The sequence below is a fragment of the Coptis chinensis genome, chromosome 2, assembly GCF_015680905.1.
Source record: "Coptis chinensis isolate HL-2020 chromosome 2, ASM1568090v1, whole genome shotgun sequence".
Taxonomy (NCBI): domain Eukaryota; kingdom Viridiplantae; phylum Streptophyta; class Magnoliopsida; order Ranunculales; family Ranunculaceae; genus Coptis; species Coptis chinensis.
Genome location: NC_141457.1, coordinates 15,454,593 through 15,474,591, shown reverse-complemented (window position 1 = coordinate 15,474,591; position 19,999 = coordinate 15,454,593). Strand labels below are relative to the sequence as shown.

Sequence of the window (19,999 nt, the reverse complement as noted above, 5' to 3'; positions counted from 1 at the left end):
TTTACCCATTCAACATCCCACTAACGTTATCATTCCAAATAAAACACAAAAAAAATGGAAAAACTGAGAAGAACGTCCCAACGCATCCTCACAAACCTATACTCAAAATCACTAACCACACCTCCTAGGTCCACGTCAGCATATTCAGGTATGTATTAAACCGATCAACCTATCTATCATTCTATCATTAATTAATAATAATTATTTTCTAAATTCTATCCACGTACAAACTTGTTATTATGTCAGCAGGTATTAACAGAAAAGTCAACAAGTTTCATTATTTCAAACGAAATTTCGGCACTAAAATAATCGAGAGGAACCCGGCATTTTCGAGTATAAATACTGAGGACATAAAACATTTCAAGGAAATATTAGGTGACAAAAATGTGATTCAAGATGAAGACAGGCTGGCAACTGCTAACGTGGATTGGATGAGGAAATATAAAGGTTCGAGTAAACTTTTACTCCAACCTAAGTCAACTCAAGAGGTTTGTTTTTACTCTTTTTTAATAATAATAATATATATAATGAAGTACGTGTCTCGTTTCTTTAATATAAATTGTGTATACGTGTGGAAATATAAAGTTTATGCATGTGCATGTAATACAGGTGTCAAAAATTCTTGGGTATTGTAATTCAAGAAACTTGGCTGTTGTTCCACAAGGTGGGAATACTGGTCTTGTAGGTGGGAGTGTGCCTGTTTTTGACGAGGTAACGTACGTTTATGTAACATGGACACTTCATATTCTTTAAAAAAAAATTCGGTGTGGTCAGTTTTATATGGGACAGACAGACACGTTATGCATATCATTTCAAATTTGGAGTTCTTTTAAACCGTAAGAGCCTAATCTGTTGATAGTCACTTGAACTACTTCATGATATGATATGGCACTTGTCTTCAACCCGAGAAGTGTATTTGTGTAACTAAAGAATACTAGTACACTGTTAAGTAGTGAGGGCGTGAGCAGAGAGGGACAGACAGATGGGACAGACAGATAGACCTAGACCGAAACCAACCAAACACTTCCACTTTTTTGTCTGCGTACTCTCTTCTGCGTAGAACGTTCACTGTGCTCACTTGATTAAAAGTTTTTGTTAACTTAGTGCCTCAGTGATCTACTTCATATAGGTCGTCGTTTTGAAAACTGACACGCATACCGGTGTCAATGTGACCTTGAATAGGTTTTTTCATGGACACAGTTACCGTCCAATTAATTAATGTGGTTTCTAATGCTTGTTATAAGTTGATGTATGTATTGGCTGATAAAACAGCGTACGTATACTTATTATTGTTGGTTGTTTTCAGTTTACTTTTACTAAGAACTTGATGTGTCAAATTGTCAATAGACTATTTACTTAGTTTAAAAACAAAAAAATAAATATAAAGTAGCATATGAGTATATGGATTGGACCACATATACAGTAATTAACTGGTACTCGAGGAACATTAGATGTCATATTTGTTATTTCCAGTCAGCTTATGATAGTAACTTTAAGAAAAAATAAATTTAGTCAAACTGTAGCTTTTCCAGTAATAGTTATATTCCAGGACACACAAAGGCACATGCAGACGAACAAACTTGTTGCATGATAAATGCATTCATTGTTTTACTTTGTGCATGTCTTTGAATTATTTATTATGCCGTCATGTGCAGGTGATAGTTACTCTTGGTTCCATGAATAAAATTATCTCCCTTGATAAGGTATACTACTGAACACTAAATATACAATCGATAGATACTCTTTATTGTTGTTGTTGTTGTAAATAGTGGCTGGATTTGGATTTCCTTATTCCCGGGTGGTCAGTTATTGCTGTGTCTTCGCTATAGATAGTGTCGTACTTCTTTATGACTTGCTTATCTTGCATTATGTTATAGGTCAGTGGTATACTTGTATGTGAAGCAGGATGCATATTAGAGAACCTGGATTCTTTCCTGATTAATGAAGGGTAAATGTCTATTAGACTCAGTCGCACACTTTTCTTTGTTCTGTTGTTCATTGTGGGTGCCAACTCAAAATTTTCAAAAGGGGGATCATACATACCTATCATTAGACTAGTCATTTTCGATCCAAATAATCCAATATAAAATAACTAAATAAGTATGGGTCACACTTCTGCTATTAGAATCAGTTATTTCTGTGCACCTTTTTTGGGTAGTTCATCATAAGAGCAGACGAAAATTATTCAATTTCTCATTGGCCAATTCTCTACCTGTTTGTGTGCCCAACTGATACTTCCTTAGGTTACGTGATTTTCTATTCAAACTTTTATATTTCTTTTAAAGTTTTATGCTGGATTGTTGGCTGATCAGGACTTATGAACATAGAACTATTTTCATATTTACATATGGAGATGAGGGGCGTGGAACTCCTTATTCTGTTCTTTCCGCTTCTGATAATGATTCAGGCCATGTGCAACACACTCTTTTGGATGGCTTGTTCCCTAATGAAATGAAACTTGCTATACAAATCTGAATACTGAAAAATTGGAACAATCATGTCATCCAATTAGATGTGAATTCAAACCATTTTCAACGCTTTACATTGTGTACATTGTGGTGTAATTGTATTTTCTCAGTCACGGCCTTATTCCCACTGAGAAAAGCAAACACTCAGATTTAAACACACACACAAGCACACAGATATATATATATATATATATACATATATGTATATATCTTGTACTTGCACTAACAATTTTCAGGTGCTCCTTATGCCCAGTTGTATATATCAAACATGCACCCTTTCATCTTCCGGTTTATGATTCTAACTTCTTATATTTGATGCAGATTCATTATGCCGCTTGATTTGGGTGCAAAAGGAAGCTGTCAAATTGGTGGAAATGTTTCGACCAATGCTGGTGGTTTGAGGTTTGTTCGCTACGGATCACTTCATGGGAGTATACTTGGTGAGGTTTCTGTAATACATGCTTTAACAGTTGCTTTGTGGTAGATAATTTACTATGCTCCAGCTGTCATGTTTTATTTAATAACTGCATAACATTGTATCAGTTGTATAACCAACCTATTTCCATTTAAGATGTGCGCACCACTTTGCTCTTTCATGCTCAATTTGTGACGCACATACTGCTCTGCTTCAGTTTATGTTATATTTTATATTCTGTTTTGGACTCATAACAATGTACATTTTGTACCAACAAGAAAGATGCTTATAACTAGTACATGGAACCACAGAAAATGTATAGGTTTTGTTCTCATTTTATGTTGATAAGATGCGTTTTTAGGATATCATTTATCAATTGAGAAATATAAATCATTTTTACTTGTAAAAGAACGTTTATGAGAGACCTTGCAGTACCTGAAAGGAGGTATTTACATTTGTATTTGTTTAGCTGGACATGATTTTCAGTATATGTACTATTTAGTGATTTATTAGCAAAATAAACAACACATTTAGTTCTCCAAAAAAGCAAACAACCACCATCATATGTCCCTAGTTGTCCAACAAGAAACACCACCTGCATCCCAAAACTTAACGATCCGAAAAAAAAACACCTTTGTGCTGTTTAAACAATGTTGTGGTATTAAGACCAACAATGAAAGCATGTCAACTTCATGTTAAAATGTAGGAAGCGATAAACAAACTGGGTGGTTTTAGTATTGGCAATAACTTATACACACAGCTGTTATGACTTTATGATTGGAGTTCAAGATTACATCCGTGCATAGTAAAACTGTTCTAATAAGACGAATTCAAAACCAATCATGAAGTGTTGGAGATTGATTTCCATTGCATGTATTCTTCTCTACCATCCTACACAGATGGTCTTGCAGATTGTTTGAACACAAGAGATTCGATGCATCTTATCAAGGTTTTGATAAAAATCACTTGGCAGATTGTATGTAAACCTGCCACTTTGTGGCAATTTCAAGCTGTGATGCAACAGTCAAGGAATATCTGTTTCCGTATCCGTTTATTGTTGAAGTGATGTAAAATATTGGTTCTGTTGTTTCTCATGATCTTTTTTTTTTTCCTTTTGCGCTTCTTCGCTGCAGGAGTATACCATGCTTTAAATGTTGTTTCAAGAAATTAAACTTGACATTTATATGATACTGATGTATGTTGATCTCGCATAGCCTGCTAATTTTATGTTTGAGTAGCTATCATTTTTCATTAGTTTGATCACATTGAACATTTTTATACTTTTTTCTATGCTAAGAGTGAGGCAGATGGGTCTACAAAGTACAAATATTTTATTGTTTTTCTATGATGAAATCAAGCATATAATTGAATTACAAGATCTATTACAGAAGTTAATGGTATGTATGTTTGTTTGTTGTAGAGCCTCTAAAATTTTATGAGTACTCCAGAATTAGCTCTCCTCTCCTTAGGCGATCGAAGGATTTTGTACAAATGTAAAACCCATTTTCCCATTTGTGTTTATGAAAAATCTGTTCTTTCAGGTCTTGAAGTTGTCCAAGCTAATGGTACTGTGCTTGACATGCTGGGTACTTTACGCAAAGACAACACAGGGTATGACTTGAAACAATTATTTATAGGTATGAAATAGTTATATATGATCGCATGTTAATTCAATGTGGATATCCCAATGATACGGCTACATGCGACTCTTATTGGTATAGGAAGTGAAGGATCGTTGGGAATCATTACCAAGATTTCAATACTTACCCCTCCAAGACTTTCTTCTACAAATCTTGCTTTTCTTGCTTGTAAAGATTATTCTAGCTGTCAGGTTGGTTATATCTCTGATATCTTAAGAATAATTTCTCTGTTCCCTTATGTAGCTTACTTGTCACTGAGCCTTTTTCGCCATTAATTTAGTTGTGTTAGTGCATCCTTTCTGGAAAATGCTTGTTGTTTTATGTCAAGAGCTTATGAAATTACAAGGTCTACTATTTCAGTTAAAGGTGCATGCTTTCTTTCACTTTTCCTTCTTTCCTGGTTCTACTTTGGTGGAGTTTAGTGTGCTATCACAGTAGAAGACTTGGAGTGCCATCTTTTGAGCAACAATGCTCACTAATGGTTATTTCCAAGCTTCTTAAGTAGTAAGAACTTATCGGATCATATTGAACATGCATTTTGATTCCTGAGCAGTGAGCAGCTTGCAAGAGAAATGGATAGAGATGGTATTAAAATGTCATAAAAATCATGATATCGGCCAGAATTTCAGAAAACTGATATCTGAAATATTTCTGTAGAAAGAGAGACAGTAAAAGTTAGGTCTCAAAGTAAGACCCATCTTCTATTTATAATAACAGAGTTACAGTGTACATAGGTTGGGCCCAAGTATAGGCCCAATAGGACTAATATTACAATACTCCCCCCAAGCCGGTGCGAAGATATCCAATAGACCCGACTTGCCAATGGAAGAGCTTAAGATCGCCAGGTCCCCATCGGGTTTGGTAAGAGTATCGACAATCGTGCCTTTAGTCCTAACAAAGGGCGGGGAGACAATCCCAAAGATTTAACTTTCTCCCATGAGAAAAATGCACATCAATCTCTATGTGCTTAGTCCGCTTCATGTAGGATGAAATCTGGCTAAATGGATGGCAAAACTTGATTGTCACAATTGAAGTCACGGATGATCCGTGATCAGGCAAAACCAAGCTCTCCCAAAATAGATCGCAACCACATAATCTCACAAGTGCCCAAAGCCGGGCACACGATACTTCCGGCTTTCGCCAGATGATCCGAGACAACAGATTGCTTCGGCTTTTCCATGAGATAAGGTGATTCCCACGAAAAGCACATAAAGCCGGTAAAGTGGAACGATATCGATAGAACCTCCATAATCGAATCGATTGTAAGATTCTAAGGGACCCCGTGGAACCCGGCCGCGATAGAAGAGACCTAAGCCGAGGCAAGACTTTAGGTATTTGAGAATATGCTCCATCGCGATCCATATGAGATTGACGTGGAGCATGCATGAATCGACTAACTCTCGCGCCACAAAGATAGGCAATGTCCGGTCTAGTATTAACTAGATAAATAAGACGCCCAACAAGATACCGATAAGTCGATGGATCCGACAATAATGGTCCATCGTCTCGCGAACTAACCTACCGTTAGGCACCATAGGAGTAGAAACCGGTCGACAACCCAAAGATCCCTCAGATCGGTCGGAAGATCTAGAACATACTTTCGTTGAGATAAAGAGATTCCCTTGGGACTACGCAATCTCAATGCCAAGAAAGTAACGTCTGTGACCCAAGTTTTAACCTCAAAAGACTTCCTGAAGGGATTCTTTAATTTGTACAATGCCCGATCGATCGCCTCGTGTAATAATAATGTCGCCCACATATACAAGCAGATAAGTCGCCCCGTGAGTTTCCCGAACAAACAATGTATGGTCCGAAAGTGGCACCGGTAAATCCATATCAGAGTGACAACCCTTTGAATCCATCGAACCAGCTCGTGGTGACCGCTTAAGCCCATATAAGGACTTTACTGGAGTCGACAAACTTTCCTAGCATACTCCCCTCACCCACGAAAAGCCCGGTGGGGGATCCATGTAAATCGTCTCCACCCGGATCTCCGCGGAAGGAAGGCATTCTTCACATCCAACCGATGAAGAGGCCAATCATAAGAGGAGGACCGGGGAAATAAGAAGTCGAACAGATTTTAACTTGGCTCACGGAGCAAAGGTCGCACCAAAGTCACGCCCAGTACACATTGTAAATCCCTTTAGCAACCAAACGGGCCTTATATCGTTCAACCGTACCATCCGCCAAGTACTTCATTTGTAAAACCCATTTGCATCCAACAGGCGAAGTCTTGGGAGGTAAAGCAACCATTTCCCAAGTCCGATTCTCGCTTTCGTGGTTGTTATCTCACCGCGATAGCGCAATTACCCAACGTGGATCCGACAGAGCCCTCGAACCGATCGCGGTATCCGAATAGAGGAAACCAAGTCGATATGTCCGATAGAAGCGATACATACGATAAGAGACAAACCGCAAGAATAGGATGGTTAGTGGGAAAACCGTGATTTGTCCGGGGATGCCCGGTCCCCGGAAGGAAATCGAGGGGCTCAACAGCGGGGAGAATCAACAGAGCAATCATAGGAGTCAACCGGTAGGAGCAATCACAAGAGGTAGATCACTGAAGGTGAAGGAATGTTACCCGAGGCGGGCGAGCATGAGCATTGAAGCATGAGCATGAGGAGAAGTCGGACGAAAGTATACACCGTAAAGGTTTAGTAGAGGGACCACCAAAGGAGTATTAAAAGATGGGGAATAGGATAAACAATGGGAAGCCTCCTGCAGGGAAGACAAAGATTCCCGCGCGGATGTATAAGGACCAAAATATGCACTATGCTCGACAAATGTGACATCCAAGGTATGATAGAGGCTTAATTTACGACTAGGTGGATGATAACAACGATACCCCGCGGACATAGGGGAATACCCTAGAAAGACACAATCGAATGGATTTATCATCCAATTTGGTTCGTAGAGGCCTTTTATCATGAACATAGCAAACACAACCAAACACCGGGGAATAATGGGAAACGAGAACACGATCGGGTATACAACTTGCAGAGGGGCCTTACCATTAAGAACTCTACGGGTGTCGCGGTTTTCGGCGTAGACGGCCGGTAAGAACCGCGATAATGCCGATAGGATCGAGGAACATGCATACCTTGCAACAAACACCGAACTACATCCATAAGACTCGATTTTTTCGTTCAAAGAACACCATTTTGCTCGGTGTATAAGGACAGTCGATTCTTTGAAGGATACCCCCATTAGTTAAGACGGGCGACAAATTCGTTGAAACATACTCCTTCGCGATTATCGGATCAAGTCCGCGAACCACCGATATTGAACCGAAGTTTTAATGAGTTGGAGAAACCGAGTGAAAATAGGGAGAACTTCGATTTCTTGCGAAGTAAATAGATCCAAGTACACCGAAAGTATGGTCATCTATAAAGGTCACGTGAAGTACCTATGGCCGAGAGGGTAGTCAGGAGAAGGGCCCCAAACATCCGTATGAATCACATCAAACATACAAGGAGATCTAGAAAGGCGAGGAATATAAGAATTACGCACATGTTTAGACAAAGAACAAGTATCACAATGAAAAGAGTATTTTTGCATGCTTTTATTAATTCAGAAATAAAGTACATAGATACTTGAAGTTGACATGGCCCAACCGAAAGCATGCCAACTTTTCAAAGACTTCGCCAGAAAACAAATAACGGCCCGACACAGCAACACACTAGCATGCAAACTCGATCATCGGTGGAGCAGTCTTTGGGACAAGGGGGATCTCCAAAGTAGTATAGTCCAAGATGCTCATAGCCCCGCCAAAAAAAATCCGTTCTTTCGTGTTCAAGATAACAAGAATGGGGTAAGAAAACAACGTAACGTTGATAATCTTTAGCAAGACGACTAACGGATAACGTGCTAAGTGCTAAGCTATGAGGAACATGTAAGACCGACTCTAAAGAGATAGCGGGGGATAATCGAACAAGACCTTTACGGGTAATAGTGGTGTATATGAGCCATCCGCATGCGCGGACATGATGTGAAAAAAGGGTGTGCTATCGACAATAATCTAGACTCACCATCATATGATCATTTGCCCCTAATCAAGGACCCAACCGGATGGGAGGGGAACGAATATGGAACGCAAAGAGGTGTACTGGCGGCGTTATCATGGCGTAAGTACTAGATGTCCCCCCGTAGAGACATAGCATGCATAAGCCGATCAATCGTCTTTGGGTAAAAGTCCCGTAATCCTCGAAACTCCCCGAATGATGACTACCGGAAATATCGCCAATAGTCGCAATACGAGGTTCTTTGCCTCCTAAGCCCTCGACCCCTCTTGGGACGGCTCGATGCAACCGATAGCAACTATCAATAAGGTGGCCAACGCCCTTGCAATGATCGCAAAAGCGCCCACGAAGTGTTCCCGGATGGAACAAAGAGAACGAAAGCCACCGAAGACCCCCGGGTCGAAAGTAAGTAGCAACAAACGCCATCCGATCGTGAAGAAGACGGTGCATCGTAAAACCACCGGAGAAGAAGTAATCCGAACACGACGCCATGTTTTTCAATAATGGCATACCACCAAGAGATGGAAGAGGTGCAAGATTGAGAACTTGAGCGAATGGCTTCAAAATCGAGTGAAGACCAATAAGGAACCGATGAACTCTGTTTCTCCTCACGCTCAAGAGCGCCATAATAGTAGGTGTCATACCAAGAATCTTGGATAGGGAAGTGTAAGTAGAAAGCTCCTCCGGCTTCTTCAAGTACCCAAAGTAAGCTAAGACGTAAAAGAGCCCCCGCGGTAGCGACCCAACTCACGGTAGAGCTCATAAATTCAACCTCATTGTTCGTAGTAGCATACATTTCGGAGAGAGCAGCCCACAAACCATCAACAGGTCTCATAAAAGGTAAACATCTCATGACATCGCTCCATAGAGTTGAACAACCAACTTAGAATCATACAGGGTTGGTCATGGACCAACTATTAGGTAGGTGGTCTCAGATTAATTGGACAAATCATCTTGTTGGGAACAAGCCAATCCATCTTCCCTTTGGCCCCAAAAAATGCTTTAACGTAACGAGCCCAAGAGTGGAAATTCCGCCCATTAAGAAGAGCGGTAGTAATTTTCTCAAGAAGAGAAATTATTCAACAAGGAGACATCATCCGCACCTTTAGAGTCGTTATCCGTCATGATAAGGGATATAGTGCAAAGAATAGTACCTTGATGTAAGAAAAAAAAAGTTATAATCGCCGGAAACCCGCCGGAAAAATGTGATAAACGCCGAAACCTACCGAAAACCGCGGATAAACGCCGGAAACCTACCGGAAAAAAAGGGAGGAGGCAAGACAAGTCGCCGGATAAAGAAATCAATCGGGCACAGCGTCGCTAATATACGCCCGAGCCAGGAAGAAGGAAGGGGGTGGCGGCTAGGGTGGTGGCTAAGGGTGGTGACTAGGGTTTGATCTCCTTACTTCTCTCTTCCTGTTTTTTTTCTGATACCATGTAGAAAGAGAGACAGTAAAAGTTAGGTCTCAAAGTAAGACCCATCTTCTATTTATAATAACAGAGTTACAGTGTACATAGGTTGGGCCCAAGTATAGGCCCAATAGGACTAATATTACAATAATTTCCAAGGTTTCATGAGATACCAATATTTCAGCCTCTCCAGTTGTGGAAATTTCCCAAAATTTTGGTTCTCCTGGGTACCAATATTTCATCCTGGAACAGCATTGTTGTACTATGGTTACACTTACACCTAACACTTCCTTGGTTAAATGGTTGTTGATTTGTTGTTGCTCTTCATCACAGAAGGTAACAGATCCGAGAAAACCCGTGTCATACTGCAACCCGGATCGATGAGTATTGAGTACCAGCCTATTTACAGAGTTATTGGTCCTTGACCCTCTATGTAAAAATGAAACATACATGAGACGCTATTGACTGGATAATTTACAACGAGACCACACTTGAAGACCAAACTCCTCTGAAAAACAAACATATATTTTGTTCATTCATAGGCTAAACTAAGGTATGGCCTTTCTGGGCAAGCTGGAAGCGAGCCAAATTATGCCAAAGGTATGGGCGGGGCGGGGCGTGCCAAGCCATTAGTGCCGTGGGCATAGCCTTTGAGGTAGCGCCGTAGTTGCAAGCTGCACAGTACCCACTGGTAATTGAAATTGCTTATGGTTCAACAAGATCAATACTGATGAAGCTCATCCATTTTACGTATTGACTACTATTTGAAGGCTACTTAGTTACTTCACAGATTTGCCAATGTTTTGCGATCAGTATTTCTTATCCAACACTATAACATTTTGTGTATATTGCTCACTGTTTCTTTATAATTATTTAGAATCAGTTCTTTATCAATGGCCTTGGTACGGATATTAAACATCCAGCTATCAAGAACTGTATTCGCAGTATTCGTGCTGGTGTAGTTATTATTCAAGAAATGAAGCTTGAGGTCATCTCTCCTCAGTTGGTTAATGATATTTGGGGCATTCCTATATCACGTTCCCAATGCAGATTGGGTGTTCCTCCCCTCTGTGAGGCCGTCAGGTGGTATTGCTGTTTTGTAGGATAAGAATAAAATCCAGGTTTTTGAGTCAGCTATTGGTTGTTTTTTCCCGTGTCAATTCTTTGCGTTTTCAAAGGTGACTCTTTGTAATGTTATCACTGGTGTGTATGGCCCGTCTGATTATAAGAACGTTGATAGTTTTTGGGCTGAACTCGAAGATACTTTTGCTTTTGCCAGTGCGTTAACTTGGTGTGTGGGGGTGATTTTAGTGTTTTAAGGTTTACACATGTTAAAAAAGGCGGGTGTCATATTAGTAATGACGTGAGAGATTTTGAGAACTTCATGAATAGGTTTGAGTTGATGGATCTCCCACTTAATTGGGGTAGATATACTAGGTTTGATAAGCAAGAGGCCTCTATTCTTTCTAAATTGGATCATGTTTTGGTGAACTTCGAGTGGGAGGAGGATTGGCGTAGACTTAGTCAATCATTTTGGCCCTTGTGCTAATTCAGATCATCACTACACCTTGTTGGAGTGTGGGTGTGATGTTATAAGACTGCCCCCTTTAGGTTTGAGCTTATGTGGTTTGATGACTATCAACCATATTAAAGATTGGTGGGAGTCATTTCTTTTTTGGAAAAGGTTGCGTTTTGTCTTTGCCAATAAGTTGAAAGCACTTAAGGAAAAGATTTAAGTATGGAATAAGGAAATTTTGGCCGTGTGGGTAGAACTTAAAGACATTAGGGTTCTTGATTTGGAGAAGAAGAAGATAGGTTGTCTTCTCCCGAGTGACTTAGAAAGACTGAGTTGGTCTCGGAGTTTGATGTAGTGGTTAGGAGAGAGGAGGTTCCTTGGAGACAAAAATGCAAGACTAAGATAGTAGTCTAAAGGGATCAAAATACAAGTTTTTTTCAGTCAAATGGTCTAAGTCGGGAATAGGATCAACTGTCTTGAGTCCCTTCGTATCAAGGGTAGAGGTGAGGAGTGAGGACTGTCTTAGAGATGATATTGTGAATTTATATTCAGAGCTTTATTTGGAGCCTATTTTAGTTTCAACCTTTGGTTAATGGTCATCCTTTAGAGGGTATTTTTGTACAAGATGGTAAGTTCCTTCAGAGACATCAATGAGGATTGACTAGGAGGTGTGGTCTGCCATTTGTAGTATAGGTTGTGATTGATCTCCTTGCCCCGATGGTTATAAAAGTGTTGGCAGATCATCAAAGCGGATTTTATGAGGATGCCGGATGATTTTAGTAGGAATGAGTTTCTTGCTCATAACCTTAATAATACTTATGTGATTCTGATCCCTGAGGTGGAAGATATAGAAGATATTGGTGATCTTCGAGCCATAAGACCCATCAGCTTATCTAGGAGTGTGTATAAGATTGTGTCCATGGTTCTTTCCTCTCGGCTTAAGAAAGATGGTGTGGTCGCTCAGGAACAAGGTTCTTTTGTCCTGGACAGATTTTGGATGGTATTCTTATTGCTAATGAGGCGATGATGATAGGATGAGTGGGGCAGGAGGGAATGTGTGTAAGATCGACTTAACTAGAGCATATGATTATGATAGAAAATGAATACAATGGAGAGTAAAGATTCCAAGATATGCCTCCCTCGGATCTAACCATACAGATCCATACAATAAAAATGGGTTTCCCTTTGAAACTAGATAGACCAAACAACAAAGGAAAAACAAAGGCTAAAGCCCCACCACCTATCCAATGATCCTCTCAAAAATGAATCCCATTTTCTGTTGCAAAACTGTATTGAATACCTTTTAAGAACAAAGGAAACACCTTAAGAATTGCCCTCCACACTCCACACCCATAAAGTATGGAAACTGGACCACTTTCCCACCCAAAATGCCTCTCTCTAAACCGAGACACAACCACCTGCCCCACCACCTGTCCAATGATCCTCCCAAAAATAAATCTCATCTCTTGTTGCAAAACTATATTGAATACCTTTTAAGAACAAAGGGAACACCTTAAGAATTGCCCTCCACACTCCACACCCATAAAGTATGGAAACCGGACCACTCTCCCACCCAAAATGCCTCTCTCCAAACCGAGACACAACCACCTGCCCCACCACCTGTCCAATGATCCTCCCAAAAATGAATCCCATCTCCTGTTGCAAAACTGTATTGAATACCTTTTAAGAACAAAGAGAACACCTTAGAATTGCCCTCCACACTCCACACCCATAAAGTATGGAAACCGGACCACCCTCCCATCCAAAATGCCTCTCTCCAAACCGAGACACAACCACCTTTCTCCAAAGACTATTCCTCTCTTCCCCAAAACGTCATAACCACTTACCCAAAAGCGCTTGGTTGAATTCTACCATACTACGCAAACCCAAACCACCAACGTGTTTAGCCAAGCAAAAAATCTCCCACCTCACCAAATAATACCTATGTTGCTCTACAGAATTATCCCATAAAATATTCCTAATGATTCTCTCAATCCTATTAGCAACACTATTAATACTATTTGGAATGACAAAAAGAGACATAAAGTATATTGGAAGAGAAGACAAAATACTCTTAATCAAGACCAAACGACCCCCTTTCGAGAGATACCTACACCTATACCTCCACCCTGCCAGTTTATGTTGGAATCTCTCAATAACGGGAACCCAAATATAAATTTAGAGCACACATCGGCCCTAAGAGGAAACTCATCTTACTGCTGATTGTTTTGGATATATTCCAGTATTTGTGTCAATTTACCAAGATCTCAGTGATTCCTGACCTCATCTTACCAACCTATTGTACCTGATATGTACCAAAAATATTGGAAAATGGCTAGTCTGATATTTTACGTCGGCATAAGATTTTGTACTATGCTCGCATAGCAACATTGTTACTTTGGCCCCTAATGTGATATTCTCTGTTAGTTTTTTAATAATTTTTCTCTTGTTGGTCCGAAAAAAAGGACGTTTACTAGTAAGTCTGTACTATACAGCTCATAATTGCCTATTTATTGGATGTGCCTTGCATAGTTACAAACCAAATGCTTAGATTCGTATAAATCCATTTATAAGTTTTGGAAATGAACCAAAACCTCTTTGTTTCTCTCATTGGCTTCAACTATGATGCACGGATACTCCTAAAATGTCATTGCACCCGTGTCGGTCGGGTACGATACCGATACGGGTACCGGATACTTCTAGGATACTTGTCCCTCACCCAAAAAAACAAAGAATCCCAATAAATTTAGAGAGAGAGGCTGGCGGAGGAGATTTAGCAAAATTCTTTTACTTGAATGACCAAAATTTCCAAATTTCTCTTCTTTCTCGAAAGAGAGTGAACTTCTCTAAATGGATTCTAGCTGGAATCCTTGAAATAAACCTAACCCAATAGTTATGCACTTATGCTCAATTGAAAATGTAATCTGTTTCTTGAGGTTTCAAGTTGGGTTGACTTTGACATGTGTTATAATAGTTTTTCACATGTTTCTGACTTACTTTACTCAAAGAACTACTAAGAGAATTTTTAGAATACACTTCTATTTAAAAATATTCCTAATAATTAGCCGTACCCATAGGCCGTACCCGTATCCTAATATTTTAGAAAAGTCGTATTGTACTTCGTATCGGTGTTGCTGTATCAGTACCCGTACCCATATCCATGCATCATAGGTCTTCAAATTTATTTTACATGTTTGTGGTTTTGATCTCTAACTATGAATACTTCTGTATAACTTGACAAGTAAATCTCATGTCCACGTAAACAGAAACTACTAATGGAAGCCAAAAGGAAACTTGGAGAGGTTCTTTCTGCATTTGAGTTTCTGGACAACCAATCAATGGACATGGTAAGGCCGTACTAAAGTTTTGCTTACTCTATCTAACAATGTGACTGGCACATCTATCAGGTGTTCAACATTGGTATAAATTGCCTGTTACACTGGCCTCTATTAAACTGATTACACACATCGTGTTGATGTTTATCTACATGTGTTTAAATTGCGGATACAATGCTGGGCACAAGGTCAAGAAAACCCTGATATGAGTTAATTCTTCGTATCTTTAGATTGCTTCTCCAATGTCATACCTTTTTTGTTGGGTTTCTTTTTCTTTAACCAGACATTGTTTCTCCAACTGCTTTTTCTTCGGCCCTTCTTCATACTATATTTTGCTTGATGACGTTCATTGTCAGCACGCCTTCCGAGTCACTTCTTCTTCAGATTTGCATTCTGAGTAGAAAAATACTGTAGTTTATTTATATCAATATCACACTCTTCATAGCTAAGGAGCTAGGCAGTCTTCTTGAGCCTCACTTCATTAGGCTCATCAGTTACCACATTTAGAGTGACATTCCTGGTATTGCTAATTTCCTTCCCACTTCCTGTGCTAAAAAAGTAGGAGTGCCTTCAGCTCTTCCTGGTGATCCCCCAATCAGTTGGAGTCTTGATTACTGACTAGCTCAGTGTAGTATTTTTTTTTAATGGAGCTCAGTGTAGTCTTAGAAAGTACTTATTTGTTGTCTTTAACATGGGTTTTGATTTTGGCTCGGATTGAATCAGGTTTTGAATCACCTTGAAGGTGTCCGCAACCCATTTCCTCCCTCCCTACACAACTTTTATGTTCTTATTGAGACAACCGGCAGCAACGAAACTCATGACAAGTAATAATTCCTTCCCATTTGCTCACATTAATTTGGAAGAAAAAAGTGTCTTTATTGGTTTAGTACTGTGGCAACCCTAGTCATTATGATGAAATTCACTAGTTGTTAGGTTTGGTTTCATGTATCCTATTTTAAGGTTCTGAAACTGAATGGTACCGTTTATTTGTTTCCCACTTTTGTTTGATGATGACGAAACTCATGACAAGTAATATTTCCTTCCCACTTGAAGTGTCTTTATTGGTTTAGTACTGTGGCAACCCTAATTGTTATGATGAAATTCACTATTAGTTAGGTTTGATTACACATATCCTGTTTCAAGGTTCTGAAACTTAATTGTACCGTGTATTTGTATCCCACTTTTGTTTGATGATAAATGCAAATTCATCAAAGGAACAAAGAATAAAAATGAAAAATTCTAATCTGTTTTGCTAGACATAATAGGAGGGCCAACTCCTGGATGTATTTCTATGTCAGCCTCCACCTCTATGATGTCCCTTCCATAATTGAAGCACTCGAATAGTGCTCCTCGAAGATTGAAATTGAAGGATGCACATCCACGCACCCTATTCACTACTTCTTCTTTCTCTCTGACAAATTAATTCTTGACAGTTCACTGAGCATTCAGAAGGATTACCAATGTTTCGCTTGTTGTTAGGAGAAACTGTTACTTCTTGATATCATACTTCGAGAGCATAGTGGTAGTTGGACGATCTACCCCACAAATTATCTTGTACCACGAACATTTGTAAAACACGTTTGTTCTTTTTGAGGTCTCCAACTTTGTGAAAGTGGGACCTGAATTGTAAATTCAAGATCATCCAACAAATCTGATCAATTTTAGGAGCTTCACCCTCAACTATAATTTTTTTGTTTGGCCAAGAATATGTTTATATTAGAAAAGGATTACAAAAGAGCTCAGTACATATTTTTGAAAGAATAGAATGGACTGTATTGTACCCAAATTGGAGTCCAACCCCTCTTCAATGCTTTCTCTGGGCTGTACGGAATAGCAGCGCTTGCGGTCTTGTAACTCTAGTCTATACCAATATTCCTTGCTATAGTGAGCAAGAAGGTACCATTATTAGCTTTTTGTAACTGATACTTCTACTAGGAACTTTATTAATTCACATCAATTGATCGAATATAAAAATCTCTCAACTAGTGTACCAATCAAGGAAAAAAAATCTCTTAGCTACTTGAACTGGACAACAAAGACCCGATATTAGTTCGGAGCATTCATATGTACAGTACTTAAGTTGTAACGCTATCCTATGAGATAAGATTGGACACTGTAAGATGACTATAAAACCATGCCTTTTGATTATAACTTTTTAAAAATTCGTGACTTTAGATAAAGTAAAAAGTATAGTATTATTAATGGAGAAGAAGGTTTGGAGAGAAAAGAGAGAAAAAGAGGCCTTAGCTGATTTTGGCCTATCACTCTCTATGTATAGGAAAATATTAGAGTTTTGCATAATAGGAACTTTCTAAAATCCCCATGGGAGATGTCCTCGTAGAACTCTAACAGATATTTATAGTTCTTTCTATTAAAACGAACAAATTCATAATTTGGGTAATCTGGGCATTATTATAACATGGTAAGATTATTTTCAGGAAACCAATATATTTTACGTGTCAAAGAAAATAATGGTAAAATTACGGAAACATTTTAACGTGTTGTCAATTCTTGTAGAGAGAAACTTGAGGCTTTCCTTCTTGGCTCCATGGAAAGTGGTTTGATATCTGATGGTGTTGTCGCACAAGACATAAATCAAGCATCCTCATTCTGGCGTATCCGTGAGGTTATCTATCGTATTCTTTATATTTCTATTGAAATGGTATTCTTTATCCTGGATTTACTTGCGGTCCTGTAACTAGATATTGACAGTGCAGTGAGTAGTCTACTGAGCTTTTGGTATACTCAACCTACAAAATCCACAGTGCAAGAGAGTATGAGGATAATATAATAATTCGTGTATGGATTGCAGAGTAATGCATTCTAGTTTCCTTTCCTTGTTGACTTTTGAAATCATTAAAGGCTCTATTATCATTTATGTTTGTGTTAATTTTAGTGAACTCATGTCACGTAGTTCTTTCTTATTTAGTTGTGCCTTTAGGTTGTAGATGAATTGTTGCGGTCTAACTCATATACACTAGAAACTTTCCTTGGATGTGTTTGTCATTAGTTTTTTCTAATTCTTTTGGCAGGGTGTAACAGAAGCACTGATGAAAGCAGGGGCCATTTATAAGTATGATTTGTCATTGCCTGTTGAGAAAATGTACATCATTGTTGAGAAAATGCGGGCTCGACTTGGTAAGTGAGCATGTATTTGTTACTTGTGCTATTGACATATTAATCTAGAATCTTTATCCGTGTTTTTGAATGGTTCATTCACATGGAATGGCATTCTTTATGCCTTTGTGAAAAACCTGAAACATCAAATATGTTACCAGTATTACGATACTGTCACTGTCATGTTTGCATCTGTCTTTGAAGTCCCATCAGATGGTTGATTCATAGCTTAATCAGCAATGAATTTCCAGGTCAAACTGCAAAAGTATTGGGCTATGGTCACCTCGGAGATGCTAACTTGCACCTGAATATATCAGTACCCCAGTATGATGATACTGTAATTATCTTGTTCCTACTTTAATTTAAGACTCTCATGTCTCCCGACGGACTCTGACTAAGTTTCTTGTTCACTTGGACTGAGAATTAAAGATTTTAGCACAAATTGAGCCATTTGTTTATGAGTGGACATCCAATCATCGAGGAAGTATCAGTGCAGAGCACGGTCTTGGTCTAATGAAAGCCAATGAGATCCACTACAGCAAGACACCTGAAACTGTAAGTGTCTTCCTTTTAAATTTTTTTGTTATATTCATATTGCCAGTTTAGCGTGCTGCCTATTTCAACTGAATAACATTTTTATTTTATTAGTTATTATGAATTTTCTTATTTTGCTGGCAAAATTAATATTTCTTACTTCGGGCAACATGTGATGATCCATACTTTTTAAAAGTGTTTTTACATAGTCGGCAAGTCTAATGGAGTTGGTCCCTTTAGACCTGTTCACCCAGCAAGTAAAGGTCTCGCATGTGGTTGATTCAAATACCATGGTTGTGAACTCCAGAAAGGTCGCGCGTCAGTGTAAGATGTCGGAACGACACTGAAGTTCTGATATGTTGAAAACATCAACACATGAGGACCATGAGATTCCAAGATTCAGTCACATATCGGACAAGTTCCGGGTTTTCAGTACACTGAACAACCAGTGGATTTTGCTATATTTTGTGACATTTTGTTGTTATGTGTGTATCCAATTACAGATATATTTGACTATATCTGTGTGTGCATATTAGCTGAGCATTGGGGTATGCTTTGATCAGGTTCAACTTATGGCGTCTATCAAGAAGTTGTTCGATCCCAGTGGCATACTGAACCCCTATAAAGTTATTCCACAGACGCTCTTGCAGGGATGATTTATGGCACTTCACTCCAGAGCCTTCTTTCTTACTATGACTGGTAGGTCACTTGATTGAATAATCCTTGAGATGTTTCCAATTCAAAAACATCATCGTCAGGATTGCAGTTACAGAGTTGTATCTGCTATATAAAGTATGCGTGGGATCATATCTCATTACTATGCTATTACTGGGAAGGATGCTGACGGGAAGGCTTTGGTGTAGAGCTTCTTTTATATTTCATAATCATTTAAGAAGCCGTTGTATTTTGAATGTGCAAGTTTCCTCGAGGAAATAAATCAAGATATATACATGCATCTATATTTATCATTGAACCTACAGATATCTGTTATGAATAATAGTGTGGGCAATCTGAAGATATACACAATTCATGTTGAAGGACGGTGTAACTAGGCGCCTGTTGTTTATATGATTAGGATCTCTATGTAACTGATCCATAACTTGAAAATTTACTGTTTTAACTTTGTAAAACAATGGGAGTTCATCCTTCTCCCAATGGTAGTCGTCTTGATCTTGGTTCTCGATGCGAAGAAGTTAGAAACAAGATTTCAATGTTTTAAGCAAGGTTCTGAACTATTTTGAATCCAGGCGGGGGAGAGTTGTCAGTTTCACTTGTCATTTTCTTAATAAGCTGTCCTTCCTACTTCTGTTAAAGAACTTATAGCATATCATTTTGAGCTATCTACATCAAGTGAAGAAGCAGTTGAAAACTAGTTTATTGCCATTACTTAATCTTGACTGTATTTGAACGGGTGTAATAGAATTCAGATAACTGGTGTAAAGTGTAAACTGGCAGGCAAGACACTGTATAAGCTCCCACGAACATGTCCGTTTAAGACAAAACCTGCAGAAGATGGAATGATTAAATGATTTACATGGTGATAAT

At 38.9% G+C, this 19,999-nt stretch overlaps 1 protein-coding gene across 5 annotated transcripts; it reads left to right on the top strand.

Annotated features, from left to right (window-relative positions):
• Positions 1-8: 8 nt before the first annotated feature.
• On the top strand, positions 9-19,491 carry D2HGDH (FAD-linked oxidases family protein). Of its 5 annotated transcripts, none has more exons than XM_086585919.1 (15): positions 9-148; positions 247-488; positions 610-711; positions 1,656-1,703; positions 1,878-1,948; positions 2,790-2,908; positions 4,425-4,520; positions 4,605-4,714; positions 14,735-14,815; positions 15,527-15,627; positions 17,321-17,429; positions 17,836-17,941; positions 18,172-18,257; positions 18,350-18,475; positions 19,018-19,491. In XM_086585919.1, exons 1-15 carry the CDS (start codon positions 55-57, stop codon positions 19,108-19,110), a joined length of 1,584 nt encoding a protein of 527 aa, XP_086442045.1. In that variant the 5' UTR covers positions 9-54; the 3' UTR covers positions 19,111-19,491. The 5 variants fall into 5 exon arrangements, 4 of the variants coding, with proteins under 4 accessions (XP_086442045.1, XP_086442055.1, XP_086442052.1 ...); XM_086585923.1 differs by having other exon boundaries at positions 11-148; positions 250-488; XR_015209792.1 differs by lacking the exon at positions 18,172-18,257.
• The last annotated feature ends 508 nt before the right edge of the window (positions 19,492-19,999 follow it).

What these genes read in the sequence shown, in the direction of transcription:
- D2HGDH (XM_086585919.1), top strand. Translation starts at nt 55, where the DNA reads ATGGAAAAACTGAGAAGAACGTCCCAACGCATCCTCACAAACCTATAC. An exon ending in TCTTTCCTGATTAATGAAGG is followed by an intron (nt 1,949 to 2,789) that starts GTAAATGTCTAT and finishes TATTTGATGCAG; the next exon opens with ATTCATTATGCCGCTTGATT. An exon ending in AGCAACGAAACTCATGACAA is followed by an intron (nt 15,628 to 17,320) that starts GTAATAATTCCT and finishes CAATTCTTGTAG; the next exon opens with AGAGAAACTTGAGGCTTTCC.